General features: G+C 39.2%; 1 protein-coding gene across 1 annotated transcript; it reads right to left on the reverse strand.

Annotated features, from left to right (window-relative positions):
- Positions 1–9371: 9371 nt before the first annotated feature.
- On the reverse strand, positions 9372–9878 carry LOC149241010 (pathogenesis-related protein PR-1-like). Its single transcript, XM_089370414.1, has one exon. It carries the CDS (start codon positions 9876–9878, stop codon positions 9372–9374), a length of 507 nt encoding a protein of 168 aa, XP_089226540.1.
- Positions 9879–20754: the final 10876 nt, after the last annotated feature.

The following is a 20754-nucleotide window of genomic DNA, read 5'->3' on the forward strand; positions in this document are numbered from 1 at the left end:
TTGCATGTAGCCTCCAGATCCTAAAATAAGATCCCTGAAACAACAAGGGATGCCTTTGCATGTTGCCTTGGGAGAAGCAACCCATGCATGCAAGTCAACATTGCTCGGTCCTGGGTGGAACTAGTCAACCCAACTGCACATGCATGAGCCCGCTCAAATGCTGGGAGAAAATGTGCATTTCTGGAAGGGAACTGGGTTGACTGCCCAGGAGATTTGTGTGATTTATGGGCAGAGAAGATGACTGCTACCCAGGATTGCACAATTCCTGGGCTAAGCAGCCCAGCTTGGAAGAATTGTGCAATTTTATGGATGAAGCCTGACTGACAGAATTGTGCAATTCTGGAGCCTAGCAGGCTGCCAGACTGAATTGTGCAATTTCTAGAGGGAAGGTTGGTTTCCCTCTAGAATTGCGCAATTTCTTGAGGGAGTTACTCAGCCTGTTGCTGGACTAAATCCGGAAAAATAGACTATGAGGGGGATGCATCAAGCTCTCATAGATAGGATGCCTTTCTACAAGAAAAACACTGAAGCTTGTGTACTTGACAAAGCAATACACGCTGCTGTGAAAGGTTGGTAGGGAGGCTCCAAAATGAAGCTAAGGAAAAATTTTGGAGGGTGGTTGTAGCCACTACAACACTTGGCGACACAGTGGTAGAACTCTAGCTCTCTAAATGGACCTTGTTCGTGAAAAGCAAGTCTAACACCTCTGTAAGTATTGTTTAGTTCTCAGTTCATCTTGGTTCCCACACTTGCTTGATTGTAAGATGTAGCATCTGCCAAGATCTTGGTCAATTGAAACACCTTCCAAGCCAAGTCAACACAGTTGTTTCGATTGGGGTCGAGGGGTATATTGGTGCACAAGCAATATAGTCATCAAAGTCTTAGTTTCATCTCTGGTTTTGCTCTACTGCCAGCAGGCCTAGACAATACCCCAGCAAAGTCACATAGGAACACAAGCATGGCTCCGCTTCTAGCAAACCTGGTCAGTACCGTGATAGAGTTACTTGCATCACCTCTCTGCGTAGGAAGCCTTTCTCTTCTTTCGCCTTTTTCATTTTCGTTTTTTTTTTTTTTAACTTTTTTAACTTTTTCATTTTTTTTCATCTTCGTAACTGTGCATAGCACTTATTAATTTCAGTGGTGGAAGAGGGATCCCTACTGATTGAGAGCAGAAGAGGTTCTTCCTGTAGAGAAATAGTTTATTATGCCTCTGACATCCCTATTAAGGTTTCCCCCCTCACCTTACTCTACTTGACTGGGCTGACAAGGGTTAACCCAAAAACAACCGACTAGAGTAGGTGATACTAGTTAGCACACAAACATTGTGTTTTCACCAAGGTTTACTTTGAATAGTACGTATTTTACATTGATGTATCATGGACTGAAGACAACAAGTTCTTACATAAGAGAGCGGACAATAGATAACCAAATGTTGATAGTTGTACAAGTCCTCTTGTACTTTACCCATCTTGTTTCAAGAGTGATACATGGTTTCATGCGAAACTAACCTACGAACAAAACAAGCTAACAAAAAACAAAGCAAAGCAGAAGAAGAAGAAAAAGTGAAAGCAAAGCGAGTAAGCAAACAACCAAGAAGACAAACAAACCAACAAAGAAAGTAAGCAAATAAGCATGCAAGCAAACAGACTGAAATCAAACACTACTCCTACTCCTAAGCCAATGGTGCATGGGCCATCTCACGTGAAGTGATACTTCCAATGCAGCCACCGACGCATTAATTGACCCATGTTGGTGAAGGCATGGTTCGTGAACAAGATAGTTGTGCAAACTTGCAAAAAATAAAGATGTAACAGTGAAGACAAACACACTCCGAGTTTAAAAGAATCCACAAAAAGAAAATGAGTGAAAGCTCATGACATGCATTCTGTGGAGCTGCCATGTTGATATGCTACACTACGTGCAGATGTTGAATGTATGCATTCTCTTGACTGTGACATGCAAGCAAACATGAGAGAGGTAGACCACTTACGTTGTGCATGTGTGCTTGCTGTGTAAGATTCCTCCAATGCATGAGCGATGGGATCGTGTATTTCGAGTGGAGGAAGGGAAATCTTGGTGTTTGTTTGATCTTCAATGAAAAGAAGAGAGTGATGAGGAGCCTTGAGTGTTTCAACAATTTCTTGACCGGAAGTGAAACCAACCTCAGGACAGCGAGGGACTGACATAACCATCAACTCGGGTTGAAGTGCCTCGACAACCTACGGGGTTTCAATTTCGTTTACAGATAGATCATCGTAGACAAGTGTCTTGGACAGATTAACAATGGTTGAATCAACATCGTGATCGGATGGGGAAGTAGAGAGATCACGACAACCAAGATCAGAAAATTCAGGATGTTTTTCAGCATCCTCATGATTTGATGAATCAGGCAGAGGGGCAGATGGGAAGCAACGATGTTCACCCTCTTTGTTTTCAGGAAAGATAGGTGATAGATTGGACAAATTTTCCGAGAAAGATGTGTCCTCTCTACACTGTAATGACCAACTGACATACAACGTGTCCTGTGAATGATCGGAAGTAGAAACATCCGGAAATGAGTTTTCACAGGGGAAATCAGCAGTGACAGAATCACAAGGGATGTCAAGATAAAGAGGATGAGGCGTGACTGGAAGGGAGTCATCCTTCACCACATGTTCTTCTTTATATTCCCACACACTCATCATGAATGATGGCGTAGGTTGGCTGCACAACACCAACTTCGTCTACAGCTTGATCCTCGTTCACAACAAGTAAGGAGTCTGAAATGGAAGAGAACAAGACAGTACAATCCAAAGGATCAACAAAACGCACGGACGGAGGTTGAGGGAACGAATCCACATGAAAACCAACAATCTTGCCAACCAGATCTGTGCAGATATCAAGAGCAAGTGGTGTGGGAGGATGTGAAAGTTCAACAGATGTGTGTGCATGATCTCCCACACCTCTCTGTGGTGGTGGAGATGTTTGATGAGGTGAAGGCAGACAGTCACTTGGGACACTGTGCTTGCCTGTGATTGCACAACTCCATCACTGAAGTGTCCTGAGCAGGGTTCGGATACGTGAAGAAGATAATCAAATCTTCCATCAATAAATTCCCAATCAATATCATCTTTGGGGGATCGGTATGCAAGATTACAAAAGCGTGTGTAAAATTGTTCAACGGATTCACTGGGTGCTTTTCGTAATTTCAAAATCTCTTTGTTGAGTGCTTTACAGTCAAAGTGATTGAAAGCACGATCTATCTCTACAATGAGATGAGCAAGAGAATGAATATATTTTTCAGGCAACGTGGCACACCAGTGCATTGGGTTCCCAAGAAGCGCGTAGACGAACAACGCGCAGGTCATGTATTCTTCAAAGATTCCATGCCTTACGCATGAGCCCACAATGCCGACCGCGTGCCTAACCAAGGCTACGTGGCCTCCACCATCATATGTTTTATAAGACAAGTTATTTGAGTGCTTTTCTGAGATAATGAAATTGTTTCCATAAGACATGCACTTCGGAAGAACAACTTGGTAGTTAGTCATGATAGATATGTAGAGATTCAAAACAGATGTGAGGACTCATCTTGTCATCTGACCCTCCTTCTAGCACCAAAATGTTGATGGTTCTAGACCCGCCAACATGTAAGTGGATATCCCCAGTAAGAAGTCCCAATTAGACCTCAAACCGTTTGGTGTAGGAGTCCCAGCAGTGGGTCGTACAGTAATGCGTTGACCGCGATTTCGCACAGAGGCAAGTAGGATAACTTTGTTGGTAGCAAGGGTGTGACAACTACAGTGAGACAAGGAAGGTACATGAGAGGTTCTAACACATGGGGGTTGAGATGAGTGCACCCCTTGGAAACCTATGATAGCACGCAGTTAAGAAGGGAACACACGAGCGAAGATGCATCACAACATGGAAGGCAAGTTAGCAAGCAACCTAAAGTGATGGTTAAACAAACAACACATTTTAGAAAGATTCATACATACATAAATAGATAGCTATACATGCATGCGTAAGAAAACCAATACATATATCATTTAGAGTAAACCAGATAGCATAGAATACAATACAACATATACATGAAACGTGATGGCTCTTGTTATATTAAGAAGTGTAAGTTCCAGTCATACAATACATCCATGTCCAACCACTAGTTTTGATAGCAGAATGTTACAGCCACAACCACCTGCTCCTCCAAAGAGATGTACTAGCTCTGCGCAGTGGGGAAGCCAAGGCTCGTTACAATACTGTCCAAGATATCTCTAAGATAGTCCAATCGGAAGCATGGCTGACCAACAACCTTTACAATGAGTTATGAGGTTCTATTTATAGCAAAGGGTGGGATGACCCTTGATATTCCCCTTTGTGGCAGTTTATCTACCCTCATGACTCTTCATCTACTCTATGGTTGTTACATCCAACTATCGACACTTGAACTTCCACTTGACAAGATGTTACATTACAATGCACATGTGCCCATGTGAGACAAAACGGCTTGAGAAAGCCATGCAAGACATCACTGAAACTTAGTCTGTTGTGGTGAGGCCAACTCTTTGACATGCTTGTGATGGTGAAGGTGGTGAGTTGATGCCAAGCTTGGTCGTCCGTGATGGTGTGCATGAGCTCCACGGTGACATCTTGCTGAAGTGAACTATTGCCTCTGTTGCATCTGGGTGCATTGGTGTGGTTCCTCCATCCAACTCGTTTGCTAACATGTGCATGATCTTCTTGGGTGCGGCCGAACCGAAAACACATTAATGCATAGTGTCTGTGTTGATCTTCCAATGTGTGTTGGTGGTCATGCACATCAACTGTCAACTACATGCTCAGCTCCAGTTGGACTTGCTTCTTTTCTTTTCCTTGGTGAGTGTGATGAATGGGTGGGATCACATGCATGCGCACGATGACGTGCATGCTGCTGAATTCCCTTGCATTAGATCAACAACACTGGTCACCATGTCTCCTCCGTGCCAGCTGCTGGGATGGATCTTTAACTTGTACATGCGTAATTTGATCTATGAGTGCATGTTGCACCCCGTGTTGTTCCTGTTCCTACTGCAACTCATCCACTTGTTTGTGCAGCTCATGTTCTTCCTTGAGTTGCTGCTTCAGCACATGCAACTCCTTCTTTGTTCCATTCTCTGTCTTCGCGCGATCTTCATGTCGGGCTGTCACCTCATAGCTTGAGTCTCCAAAGTTGCTTTCATCACCATTGGATCTGCTTGAGCTTGCAACTTTATTCTGCCTCTATGTTGTCAACAACCTTCCTCTTGCATTCGTTGCATCCGGTATGCTGCCTTCAACTGTTGTTCTTGATGCCGCTCGCTGTGATGATTCTGCCGTCATATCTTGATGTCTTTGTCTACGAACAACTTGATGTCTTCGCGGGTAGGAGAGTTCATAGATACTTGATCGACTGCATCCCCAAGTGTGCTCTGAATAGTGCCATTAACTCTGCTCTCCTCGAAACCATTGTACCTGTGCTGCTAAGAGGTAGATGAACACTTTTTATACCTGGACACATGGCAAGAAATCTATCAGTCGAAAACAAAAATAAACTTGAGAACTGACTTGCAACATACCTATGTGACTGATCATGAAGATTGCGTATTTTCGGCCGGGAGGTCGGGAGACTAACTGCCAAAACTGCGCAAGGCACAGTCTGGGATGTCAGGAGGCTGACTGATTGCTAGAACTACGCAATGCACAGTCCAGTTTGGTTTCTGACTACTGGAATTGCGCAATGCGCAATCTCAGCTCGCAATGGATGCAAGCTCAGTGACTACATTGCGCAATTTTCTGGGCCAACAGTCACTGTCCCTCAGATTGTGCAATGCAAGACTGGAGGACAGTCACTGGGTAGAAATGTGCTTTTCTTGAGAGGAAGACAGAGCCTTCCCTCTCAGGATTGTGCAATGTTGTCTTGGTGAGGCAGAGTCTGAGCCAAGGTTGACCAGACTCGCCAACGGGCAACTAAAAGCGAATGTGAAAGCGAATGCATGGCGATACTGAGTGTAAGCATAAGTGGATGATCATGCATGTAAACGGTGAATGAAAGATTCAGAAAATGGAACAACATGCATGTGGGTGAGGAGAGTCGCCAAATCGACGACCATTCGTGAAAAACAGTTTCATGCATGTGACAGCAGTGAGATGTTAATGAAAACTGAAACGGTGCTAGTAAAAGCTAGTATGTATCAAAATGACAACAAGAACTCATTGAAATCAAGCAGACAACCTTCATACGAAGCAAAACACAAAAAGTGCTAGAAATAAAACACAAGACATGGAAAGCGGGCTTACCCCAAAATAGCTGAGCTGAATGTGCCGATGGTACCTAGATGTAATGTGGGATGTTAGAGTTGTAAGGTTGATGTGAGGAATGAACTCTGCAATGTCTAGTTGATGAGTTTTGATAAAATCGAGGTTGTGAAGCGCATGCCACAAATCTAGGGAAAGCGACACTTGGTGGGAGGTTTGTGAAATGATCCTTGCATGTAACCTCCAACTGCTAAAAATAGGCCTTTACATGCTGCCTTGTGAGAAGAAGCCCATGCATGAAAGTCAACTTTTCTCAGTCCCGGGTGGAACTGGTAAACCCAACTACACATGCATGAGCCCGCTCAACTACTGGGAGAAAATGCGCATTTTTGGAAGGGAGATGGGCTGGCTGCCAAGGAGATTTGTGCAATTTCTGAGAAGAGCAACGGACTGCTGCCTAGAATTGCGCAATTCTTGGGCTGAGCAACCCTGCTGGGAAGAAAGGCACAATTTTTTGGATGAAGCCTGACTAGCAAAATTGCATAATTCTGGAGCCCAGCACGCTGCCAGATTGAATTGCGTAATTTCTGGAGGTAAGGCTGGTTGCCCTCTAGAATTGCACAATTTTTTGAGGGAGCTACCCAACCTGTAGCTAGACCAAGTCCAGACAAACAGCCTGTGAGGTGGATGCATCAAGCTCTGATAGACATGTTGCCTTTCTGCAAGAGAAAAACTGAAGCTTGTGTACTTGATGAAGCAAGACATGTTGCTGTGAAAGGTTGGTAGGGAGGCTCCAAAACGAAGCTAAGGAAAATTTTTGGAGGGTGGTTGTAGCCACTACAATGCCCCGACTAGTCTGGGTTGGCTTTCTATTTCATCTCGTAGCTCTCCTCCCAACCCAACTTTGCTTCAAGCCCGACCAACCAACTAATCCCTTTGAAAGGTCGGGTCAACTTTGTATAAATTCTTGGTGATGAAAGCACATTGGTCCGGCCTATTATAGATGCCTAACGGCCCAACTTTGGGTTTCATCCAAGCCCAAAGGAAAACAAAAACACTTGTCTCATTTTCCTTCACATAGACATCTAAATTCACATGATTTTTATGAGGAGCCAATTACACATACATGCTTTTTGTGGAAATAAATTATTCACAGGGTCGTCCTCTTGCTTAGGATCTTTCTTAGGTTTCTTTTAACACTCCCAAGGGGGCTTTCATTACACAATCGCTTCAATACATGATCATATAGTGAGAAAATACACAATCTCACACCCAGGAAAAATTGACCATATATTGCTGAGATGGTGGCTCTACCAATAGCGTGGGAACACACTCCCAAGACAATAGAATTGAAGCACATAAAAGAAAAATTCACGTGAGCTAAATAACTCCTTTCTTAACCCTCACAGGGTGTATTCCCACATGTGTTGACGTTGAATGTCAATCTAACTCTCATGCTTCTTGAGTGCTCACAAGCGAGTCTTCTCTCTCTAATTGAGTTCTAAACGATGTAGATAATTAATGCACAAATGCTAGAGGAAAACTCATATCAATTTTAATCTCGATATATGTACAATGAAATTAACAGAGCGCATGTCCGAAGCACCGCATGTCCGAAGCCTTCTTCAAAAGCCTTCCTCATAAAAACGCATTAGGGCACTACGCTCCTTTCCTACGCATTCCATCATGTACATTAACAGTGCTTAGGAAAATATCTTCACAAACAAAGAGGAATTAGACAACTGTAGAATACTCTAAAAGTGTCGGATAGCTAACCTAACACTTCTTATTTTTACGTAAACAATGCTCAAGAAAATATCTTCACAAACAAAGAGGATTTTAATATATTTGACTTTGGGCGGAGGATATATAATTTAATAATATATATCTAAGAATTGCTCGCGTTAATATATATTTTAAATATTGTTTGTTATAGTATAGCGATATAAACTAAATGGTTATTAATAGATATCAATTATAATATATTTCATATTATTAAAATATTATTAAAATTTAAAAATAAATGATGAAAACTAAATAATAAAAATTTATTTTAATTTATATTAAAAAAATCACTATTAATTTAAAAAAATACAACAACCAAACACCAGAAAAAGCATTGAAACCACCGGCTGACAACCAATAAACAACACCGCAGGTTGCTCTTTGGTCACTTGAATCAAACCAATAAACTAACAGAATGTTGTTGATCTTTTTGACGCTTTCTTATATCTAAAATAATGCTAAAGTTATATATCTGAACGATTTTGATGAACTTGGATCCGGAAACTTTTCTAATTCCAAACCCAAACCAAAACCAAAGTAAAATATTTTGAATTTCCCGTTGAGAACAAATTATTTCCAAAAAGAAACGTACTTTTCTAATTCCAAACCCAAACCAAAACAACGTAAAATACTTTGAATTTCCAGTTCACAACAAATTATTCCCCACGAAACGAACAAGTCAATTACATTTATGTTTGTACAATGCATTATGTTTGTGGAAAATCACAATGAAAGGCAGCCTTATTGAACCCATAGGCCTTTCTGCCGCCTTTGCAAATACCGGCCAAACACGCAGTGAATAGACACCCCTATGAAAGTAAATATACGTAAAATTTTATTATAAATTTAAATTGTGTGTACAGGGTAGCAAAACCCTTGAGAAATTTACCCATTTGTTTACAGATTTAAATCATAAACCTTCAATAATAATTTTTATCAGTTCCAACTATTAAAAGAAAACTACGCAGTAAATTACAACCCTTGCGTATAAGTAATGTATTCATTATAAACTTTCAATTCATTAATTAAACAAAACCCAAACAAAACAATAAAGCAGGTTCGCTAATGGTCAGTTAAGGCTGATCCACAGTCGATGATAAGTTTTATTGAGCAGTAAAAAATTATGCGAATCATTTATGTGATGCTCAAATATCGGAACAACTTACATCCCAAAATCATGAATCAATACGATCTCAACAACGGTATGTGCAATTACATTCGAAGAATGAAAATGGAATAATTATGAATAGAGGTGGGATTCTGAAAGAATGAAATCATTGTAAGGGGAAACTGGTAAATCCAATACGGAGAATGAGTGCTAATTGTTGGACGTTTCAGTATGGTCTGGCACCAATATAGTTGCCAGCAGGATAGTAATTGCATGTGATAAAGGTGTCACCGCTCTTACATTTGATGGCCGCACATCCAACTTTAGTGGTTGTTCTCCAAACAATCTGAGTGTAATGGGTGCAGTCTTGCCCCGAGCTGCAACTATTTTTCCCATAGTTATACCACTTTCTCTCATCCATCCATGCACCAACAGCATCTGTAGCATTCCAGCGGCCGCCGCTTCCCCAGAATATGTTCTCTCCGAAAGGTCCTTCGGAATGCTGGAGGAGGCAGTCGCCCCTTCTTTCCCTTGCATATGTACGCAAATACTTTGTAAGCGCGGCATCCCATTTTAGTAGAGGAACTCCCACTTGCCTCCTTGCCTTGTTCTGTGGAACTAGAAATCCTTGAAACGTTTCACTAATGCCCGTACCTGCTGCAACGATTTGTAAGCTGCTCGTTACAGCGCTTAAGGCAGCGACTACGACCATTAGACACAATCGCCTGCTCATTTTAATAACAACAATGAAAAAAAAGCCTGATCAGTGGCAAAGTAACGGCTAGGTCTGGAGGATGCAGCGGCAATATCCTTGACAACAACTACAGAGGGGAACTCTTCGCTGAAGAAAAGATGTTAAAATCTGCCTTCTCTTAACCTGTTTATATAATGTAATAAAGTCAAAGTCCAAGCATACTTGTAATAAGAGCGAAGAAGTCGTGAATTTCAGCTGGGGCCGCAAGTGTGAGCGCTAAGTAAGATATATGGGATAACATAGTGCCGACATCATATCCTCTCAACAATACAGTTTAAACGGAAAAAAAACGAAAAAAAAGGAAAGATATAAAGACAGAAAGAAACGTTGTAGCATATCCTTTTTCATTTTCAGCAGAAGGTTTAGCCACTTTTGCATGCAACGAACACAACTTATCTCACGCTTCCTAGCGAAGTAACGTGCACCGAGGTTTGACTTGGTTGAAGATAGCGGTGGCAACAGATAGAGGGACGGCGGTTCGTGGTTTGACAAAGAATCACTAATTCCATCTAGATATTCATTGTTTATTTTCACGCCTAGCAACGGGAATGCTCTGGTGCGCCGGCGGGCTGGGTTCAAACCAATCTAGCACGCGTGCGAAGGACGTGTTGGGGATTTTTCTCAGAAAATCTCAAAAACAAACAATTCAAACACACAGAGTCAATGTTCTGTTTCTACCTTTCCAGGATCTTTTGTGCACAGGGAAGCCTTTTAAAAAAAATTGAATGAAAAACAGAGTATTTCACCACCATAAAAACATTTCTATTGATTAAAACAAAATTTTTGATACAAACTTCATCCTCTTTGCTGAGAGTGATTCACCAAAAATAATTCATTCTACAAAACTCTGTTTCCACCTGAGAATTTACTGAGCTGGATAAAATTCTCATTTACATTCACTGCTGTGAGAACATTTACTTACTGGTGTAAAAACCGTCTTTTACATACTGCTGTAAAAACAAAATTTACACATGCTTACAAAACAAATGCGCTCCTCTATTCTTCGTGGATAGCACTGCTGTGCATAAACTTCAGTTTCGTTTCATTACATCAGAGAAAAATTACCCACGCTCATGTTCTTGTTTTTCTACACACTGCTGTGTGTTTTCCTTGCTGATACAATGAACAACTACACGAGCATATGTGTTTGGCTCGTTATATTTTACTGAACACACACTGGTCAATACGCATTAAAAAAAAACTTACATATTGTACATATGCCATACCAAAAATTACATCACGTGCATATGTGCCCATACCTCCGATATATAAAAAAAAATTAAAATTTAAAACACTTACCAATACTTCTACGGGCATATTTAATTCATTAAATTATTTTACCGGTGGTCAATGAGACTTGAATTTTACTCCACGCATAATTTAATTCGATGCAGGCTCGTATGCAGCTTTACACAATCAACGGACGAGAATGCTGGAGCAGATTGGACGGCGGACAAAGATATCGAGAGGCATTTTGTTGCAGAACTTTAGCCTCCAAAATGTTGTGTAGGCTGACGTATGGGGAGAGCCACGCGTCAACTCTAAATTTTATCGGGCCCTTGTGTACGGAAACCACTCCATACCAAAGAGCGGTCCCATATACGGGTTTGTGGTTTTGCTGCGGTGGTTTTGGGGAGCGCAGTTGAAATTAGATTTCAACACTCCCCTTTAATTTCAACTGCTGGACATTCGGTCATACCGAGACACTTCCTCAAAAATTCAAAGCTTTTCTGATCCAATGGCTTTGTCAAGATGTCTGCAACTTGTTCTTGAGTCCTGCAATGTTCTAGGACAATTTCTCCATTGTTCACCAATTCTCTGATGTAGTGAAACCTTGTATCAATGTGTTTCGTTCTCTTATGAAACACTGAATTCTTTGACAATGCAATAGCTGAGCTATTGTCACAAAAAATCACTGTCGCTTTTCCCTGCTCTTGGCCTAAGCTCCTCAACATTCTTCTCATCCAAACTGCTTGACATGCTGCTGCTGTAGCTGCCACATATTCAGCCTTTGCTGTAGACAATGCTACAATGGACTGCTTCTTAGAAGCCCATGAAATGGCTCCTGAACCCATGTGAAAAACATAACCGGAAGTGCTTTTCCGATCATCTACACTTCCAGCCCAATCACTATCAGTGTATCCAACCAAATTTGAATGTTCTGAGACATTATATAAAATTCCAAACATTTTGGTACCTTTGACATACCTCAAAATTCTTTTTGATGCCCGCCAATGTGCCTCCTTTGGCCTCTCCATAAATCTGGAAATTAAACTAACATCATACATAATGTCAGGCCTAGTAGCTGTTAAATACATAAGGCTGCCAACAATACTCTTGTACAAACTAGGATCAAAATCCTTGCTGCTGTCCTCTCTGCTGAGTTTTAATCCCATTACTGTGGGAGTGATCGCTGCTTTGCATTCTTGCATGTTAAATCTGCCCAACACTTGATTTACATATCTAGCTTGTGAGATAAAAATTCCTTTTTCATTTTGATCTACTTCTATGCCTAAGAAGTATCTCAAGAAACCCATGTCAGTCATTTCAAATTCTTCCTTCATGAATGATTTAAAATTCTCAATGAGTTGATCATCATTACCTGTGAAAATAACATCATCAATATATAAGACAACAATTAAAATTTTACCATCCTTTTCTTTGATGTAGACGGTGGGTTCTCCTTCACACTTGTCGAATTCATTATCCAATAGATATGAATCTATCCTGCTGTACCATGCTCTTGGCGCTTGCTTCAGCCCATAAAGAGCCTTCTTCAATTTGCACACTTTGTGCTCTTCACCTTTTTTCTCATAGCCTAGAGGTTGTTCAACATAAACCTCTTCCTTTAACACTCCATTTAGGAATGCTAACTTCACGTCCATTTGGTAGACTTTCCATTTGTTTTGAGATGCTATGGACAGCACTGCTCTCACAGTTTCCATTCTTGCAACTGGTGCGAAAGTCTCCTCATAATCTCTCCCATACTGCTGCTTGTACCCCTTGACAACTAGCCTTGCCTTGTGCCTTTCTATCTTGCCTTCAGCATTGCTCTTAGTCTTGTAAACCCATTTGACTCCAATGACTTCTTTACCTTTTGGTAGCTCAACCAAATCCCATGTCTTGTTTCTCTCTATGGCATTCATCTCCTCATCCATAGCTTCTATCCATTTCCTATCTTTAATTGCATCCTCGAAATGAATAGGATCATCAACATGACAATACAAGGCAAATAAGGAATTCATTCCTTCATCATAAATGTCACTTAGATTTCTAAATTTCTTACCTCTTTCATTTGGTGTGCAAGTGCTTGAAGACGCACTTGAATTTCCTCCTTGTGGTGTGCTTGGAGAAGCACTCTCATTTATCCTCAATGGTGTCCCTTGCTGTCCTTGTGTTGGCGCTGTTGTTTGGGGATGCATTTCAGCCACCTCCTCATCATCTTCATCATGAGGCAAATAGTTTTTAACATTAACTGTCTTCTCTATGCTTCCATCCCAAGCTTCCTCTTCAATGAATTGAACATCTCTGCTGACAAAAAACTTCTTGGAGGATGGAATATACAACCTCTAAGCTTTGGATTCCTCACTGTATCCAATGAATAGACATTTCTCCCCTTTGCTGTCCAACTTCCTCCTTAGCTGATATGGAATGTGTGCATAGGCCACACATCCAAAAACTCTCATGTGGGTGACTCCTTGCTTTCTTCCACTCCACGCTTCTTCCGGCATTTTGTTCAACACTGCTTTTGTAGGACACCTATTCAAAATATACACTGCACAATTTACAGCTTCATCCCAATAATCATTTGGCAAATGCTTTGCCTTCAGCATGCTCCTCGCCATATCCATGATGGTCCTGTTCTTCCTTTCAGCAACTCCATTTTGCTGTGGGGTGTACCTAGCTATAAATTGTTTATGAATTCCATTTTCTCTACAAAATCTTAGGAATTCCTTGGAGATATACTCACCTCCTCTATCAGTTCTCAAAACTTTAATGTGCAGCCCGCTTTGGTTTTCCACAAATGCCTTGAAATTTTGGAATTTCTCAAACACTTCACTTTTGTTTTTAAGAAAATATACCCAAGTTTTTCTTGTAAAGTCATCAATGAATGTTAGGAAATATTGGCTGCCTGCTAATGATGGAGCTTGCATCGGTCCACATAAATCTGAGTGGATGATCTCTAAGGGTGCCTTTGCCCTTATGCTTTTACCTGATGGAAAACTTTCTCTATGTTGTTTCCCCAAAATGCAACCTTCACATAGGCTGTCCGGTTTCTCTATCAATGGTAATCCTCTTACCATTCCTTTTCTGCTTAACAAGTTTAGACCTCCAAAATTGAGATGTCCAAATCTCAAGTGCCACAACCAATTTTCATCCTTTGGCACGCTTTGGAAAGCCTCTTGGGTGACTGCTGCAATTACATTCTTGTTTTTCAAATCTGCCCTGATCCTGAGAGGGAACATCCTGTTCCTTGTTATCTTTACTTCAGCAATGCATCTTTTGCTGGGTGCTATATCCATGATGGTGCATACATCATTTTTAAAGAAAACATTGTACCCCTTATGGACAAGCTGTCCAATACTCAAGAGGTTACATCTCATTCCGGGGACATAGTATACATCTGCTATGGTTTTCCTTTCTCCTTGCTTTGTAAATATTTTTACCTCTCCTTTTCCCATAACAGAGACTTTACTATCAGTACCAAGTGTAACTTCTGATTTCACATTTTTATCTAGGGCAGAAAAGAAGGCTATGTTTCCTGTCATATGGTTGCTGCAACCTGAGTCTAAAAACCATATGTCTTCACTGTTTGTTTCAGCCATGTTACAAGCTAACAACACATTATTTTGGCTGATGTTTTCTCTAGTGACATTTGCATTTTGTCTATTACTCATATCATGCTGTTTCTTCCTACATTCACTGGCATAATGCCCATATTTTTTACAATAATAGCATTGGACATCGGATTTTTCATACCTTTGTCCTTGAGCATGATGTTGTCCTCTTTGTTGGCTGCTGCCTTGGCCTTGGTTCTGATTTGGATTGCTGCCTCTTCCTTGAGCATTTGCTGGACTGTTCCTTCCACCTCTGTTTTGACTTCTGCCTCTTCCTCTCTTGTTTCCTCTGCCTTGACCTCTTCCTCTTCCAAAGGACCTCTGGGTCTTGAAGGCTTGCTCTAGAGATGAGTTTTCATTTTTACTCAACCTCTGCTCATGTGTTATCAGTGATGCATGTAGCTCATCAACTGAAAATTTTGAGAGATCCTTTGTCTCTTCAATGGTGGTGACAATCGCATCAAACTTTGAGGGTAAGACCCTCAATATTTTCTCCACAATCCTCCTATCTTCAAGGGTTTCTCCATGAGTCCTTATCTATGTGACCAAACCAATTACATGTGTGAAGAATGAGTCAATGTTGTCTGACTCCTTCATGTTCAGATTCTCAAAATCCTTCCTCAGCAATTGCAATTTTGCTGTCTTCACTCTCTCCATGCCTTGATAGGTTGTCTTGAGGGTTTGCCATGCTTCATTGGATGTCTTAGCTGCTGCTAACCTTGGAAACACACTTCCATGCACTGCTTGATACAAGAAGAAAAGGGCTTTTGAATCCTTCTTCTTGCAGCTCTTTAATAGATCCTTCTCTCCTTGAGTTAATGCATTAAACTCATTTTCATCTGCTGGTTGTTCAAAACCTTCCTCAACTCTTTCCCATAAGTCTTGGGAAGCAAACAAGGCTTTCATTGTTATTGCCCAATAGTCATAGTTTTTACCGTCAAATAATGGGAGCTGCATACCCATGCTATTACTGGTGCTTGTGCCAGCCATTCTTGCAGCCTCAACTATGCTTCAATTTCTTGACTGTGTATTTTAAAACAACTGACTGCTTCTTCAGCAACACATAAAAAAACTTTTGAAATACCTGAATCCTTTGCCTAAGACTTTACTTTGCTGGAGAAGATCTACTGCTGCAACAAAGACTCCTCCTTTCAGCTTCTTAAACACTTTCAAAGAGCCTAAGCCTGCTCTGATACCATTGTTGGGGATTTTTCTGAGGAAATCCCAAAAACAAACAATTCAAACACACAGAGGCAATGCTCTGTTTCTACCTTTCCAGGATCTTTTGTGCACAGGGAAGCTTTTTAAAAAAAATTGACTGAAGAACAGAGTATTTCACCACCATAAAAACATTTCTATTGATTAAAACAAAATTTCTGATACAAACTTCATCCTCTTTGCTGAGAGGGATTCACAAAAAATAATTCATTCTACAAAACTCTGTTTCCACCTGAGAATTTACTGAGCTGGGTAAAATTCTCATTTACATTCACTGCTGTGAAAACATTTACTTACTGGTGTAAAAACCTTCTTTTACATACTGCTGTAAAAACAAAATTTACACATGCTTACAAAACAAATGCGCTCCTCTATTCTTCGTGGATAGCACTGTTGTGCATAAACTTCAGTTTCGTTTCATTACATCAGAGAAAAATTACCCACGCTCCTGTTCTTGTTTTTATACACACTGCTGTGTGTTTTCCTTGTTGATACAATGAACAACTACACGAGCATATGTGTTTGGCTCGTTATATTTTACTGAACACACACTGGTCAATACGCATTAAAAAAAACTTACATATTGTACATATGCCATACCAAAAATTACATCACGTGCATATGTGCCCATACCTCCGATATATAAAAAAAATTAAAATTTAAAACACTTACCAATACTTCTACGGGCATATTTAATTCATTAAATTATTTTACCGACGGTCAACGAGACTTGAATTTTACTCCACGCATAATTTAATTCGATGCAGGCTCGTATGCAGCTTTACACAATCAATGGACGAGAATGCCGGAGCAGATCGGACGGTGGACAAAGATATCAGGAGGCATTTTGTTGCAGAACTTTAGCCTCCGAAATGTTGCGTAGGCTGACGTATGGGGAGAGCCACGCGTCAACTCTAAATTTTATCGGGCCCTTGTGTACGGAAACCACTCCATACCAAAGAGCGGTCCGATATGCCTCAAACGGGTTTGTGGTTTTGCTGCGGTGGTTTTGGGGAGCGCAGTTGAAATTAGATTTCAACAGGACGCGGAAAGCGGTACTCGAATGTGTTTTGCGCTTTCTCCGCTTATTTCAAGCAACAGTAACATCCTATCAAAAGATTTTAGCATGGATAGGCATCTCGAACCACAGCCCCATATCACATTAGCTATAGTAATGCAACCTTAAACCATTCAAAGCCTCTCAATTGGATTATGACTAGATTATAGTAATGCAGCCTTAAACCATTCAAACCCTCTCAATTGGATTATGAGTAGATTGCAAGTGCTTATAGACTCGCCAAACCGTCTTTTAAGGTCCCCTTCCGAGATTCCTGTAAGGCTATTGGGCAACTTGCGCTTAAAACATAACTGGGTAATTAGAAGTGATTTCAACATGTTCACATCCCTTCAACAAAAGAAAGGAGGGTTAAGAAAACTAGACTCTCATAGTAGAGCATTCAAGGATTTCGTAACTATGCTCCAAGTACAATAAATTGGTATTCAAATTGTCAATGGATATTAAGTAAGTTGGAATAACAAGTGAGGTTGTTCCAATCAAATTGCTATGAGATTCAATTGTTTGTTACTAAGACAATTTTATTAGGAATGATTTATTTTAAAGATTGTGGTTTACCTAGGTTCCAACAATAATTTAATGAAATTTCAGTTTTCACTAAACCAAGGTATTTCAAATTTGAAAGGTTTTCTTTAAATCAATTAAATTTCTTATAAAATAGTTAGATTTAGTGGACATCTATAAGTCCTAGCTAAGGTCCCATCTTATATAGACTTCGATAGAAACTAAAATAATTCTAACAAAAAATAAAAAAAAATAGAATATAGAAGTCTTAGTTAATTTTTTTTTGAATATGAAAGTTTTGAGAGGGATATGGTGGCTCTTCAAGCTAGCAACATTCTAAATTAAAATAGAATAGAATTGGAAGCTCAAGAGGAACACCTATGATAGGAAGTCATGTGTATGGAGCTGCGCAAAGAAATATTGTGAAACTACAAATCTAGAATATGATAGCTAAAAGAATGATTTAGGAAATCAAATTTCTTTCACAAATCCATTATTAATACGAGAGAGAAACAAATCAACATGGTGAAAACAAAAAAGGTATAATGAGCAAGTGCAATAATAAAAGGGACATTTTAATCAAATCCTTAGTCGAGAGGGATATATAGGCAATGATTGATTCCATCTTATCCATAATCATGCACATGGTCTCCTCTAAGTAGAATCAAAGCATTATCCTCCCTTCCTCTTATGAAAATATAATAGTTATGATGCACTCAGTTGTTATTTGTAATGCACCAGGGCTTGGTAGACTCAGTTTGGAATTCTTTCAGGTATGTTAGATGGCTATTAATGAAAATATATTGAATTCTATAGAGAACACAAGGCTTTTAGGGAAAATCTCACATGATCTCAATTCTTCATTTATCACTCTTATGCCTAAGAGGCCTAATCAATAATCTCTTAATAATTTGAAGCCTATAGGTTGTTTACAATATGATTTCCAAAATTATTTCCAAAAATTATTGGTAATAGGATTATGGCTATCTTGCACCAACATATCTCATTTAAATGGGATGGGTATATGGAATGACACCAAAGTCTCAATGGTATTATTATAGCCCATAAAACCATACATTTCCTAGAAACCAACAAGATCCCAACCATGATAATGAAGCTTAACATGTCTAAAGTTTATGACATGTTAGAGAAGGGATTTCATAAGCAACTTTTGATAACTTTGATATTCTATCCATCGTGGGTAAATTGGGTCTGAAACCTTCTCTCTTTTTATTTCTTCTTTATCCTTGTCAATGGATCACCCTTTAGCACTTTCAACACTTCTTGATTCATCAAAAAATGAGATCATATATCCTTGTATGTGTTCATTCTTTCTTAAGGTATTGGGAGGCTCTTTTAAACATTGAGTTCATGCTACCTCTCTCAAAGGTTTTAAACTTCACCCAACTCTATATCCCCTTTCTCAACTTTTACTTGATTATTATTTTATGACTTTAGGTTGTCCCATAGTTAAGGAATTCATATCCTTTAAGAAAATCTTGGACCTTTTATGTTGGGTTCAACTACTCTTATTAAGCAAAGAGAATCTCTCGTTTTTTCTTCAACACACTCCTAACTTTTCAACATCATATATCTAAACTCCTTAGCTCCCAAAGAGTCTCCCTTCCATCAAAATACCCATGCACCACTCTATTGGACAATACTCTTCAAAATTCTCCAAAGATGATTTTCTTTCCAAATTGGAACAAAAAAAATATAACTAGACCTTTGGCTCACTCACTCTCCTTGGTAAAATCAATCTCATTAAATCTATCTTGGAATTCATGCCCCTATATCTCTTCTTTTCTCTAGAAGTCATTTTTCAAAATATTTAAAACTATTTTATCTCTTTAGCATGCTTTCCTATGGAGAGGTTTGAGTAAAGTGTGAGAATGGGCACTATGTACATTAGACTCTCATTGTCTATGTAAGTTGGTAGGACGATTTAGGATTAACAGTTCATTGACCACGAGAAAATCTCTAGCTACGAATACATGGTGGAACTTGAACAACATTTCTAATGGAATATGGAGTAAAATTTGTAAATGTAAATATTCCCACCATACCGCAAAGAAGGAAATCATCATGCAAGGTGAAGCTCAAACTAGCTCACTTAAATGGAACAATTCTTGAGAATCTAGAATGATGGTTCAATATAATTCCTTTATGGGAATTTAGAATAGGTGAAAAATCATCATTCTAGCAATATGCTTAGTAGCAAGTGCCTAAACTAGAGCTTGTTCTACAATTTTCACAAGCAAGACTAAAACTGCATGAATTGGGATGGCATAAAGTCAATAAATATTAAAACATATTTAATATTCAAGATCATACATGAGTCTCTAAATCAACCTATCCGACATAGCTCTCCCAAGAAGAAATGTATATGATGTACTTATATCTCATTAAGGTCTTGGATGGTAAGTATATTTTTTAATGGGGATCCCAAGGGTGTGGCATTCCTATTGTGGAATAATTCTATAATATATAACCCAACCATACCAATATAGCATTAGCTATAACATGCGAAAGAAATCCCCCTCAATTTGTTATATCTGTGGAAATTGAGAGGAGACAGATAAGAACAATTCCATTGAGGATAATAAACCACTACTACACCAAGGGTACTTTTAAGACATTTTTTTAAGACAAAAGAAATCTTTTGCCTTAAAAAGTCGCTTTTTATTTTAATTATTTTACATTAAAATTTATTATCAATTGAATTGTCTTAAATATAAAATTTAAGACAAAAACAATTTAAGACAAAAATATTTTAAGACAAAACTTTATATTTAAGACAAAAACAACTTAAGACAAATATATTTTAAGACACAATTTTAAATTTAAGACAAAAATATTTTAAGACAAAAGTTTATATTTGAGACAAAAATAGTTTAAGACATATATTTTGAGACAAAAATATTTAAAGACAAAATTTTATTTTAAGGCAAAAACAGTTTAATACAAAACCTTATATTTAAGACAAAAATAGTTTGAGACAAAAATATTTTAAGACAACTTTATATTTAAGACAATGGCCACTTAAGACAAAACCCATTTAAGACAATTAACAATTAAGACAAAAACATATCAATTTAAGAAAATATTATCTAACAACTACGAAATTGACTCTCACAGTGCACCCTAAGTCCGCCAGCTTGTAGGCTACTACTGTATCGCGCCTATACCAATGCTGCTATTTCACTTTCCATTCACGTTA

This window comes from Pinus tabuliformis, chromosome 8 (genome assembly GCF_031772625.1).
Source record: "Pinus tabuliformis cultivar Carrire ecotype Pingquan chromosome 8, CPIR1, whole genome shotgun sequence".
In the NCBI taxonomy this organism is placed as follows: Eukaryota; Viridiplantae; Streptophyta; class Pinopsida; order Pinales; family Pinaceae; genus Pinus; species Pinus tabuliformis.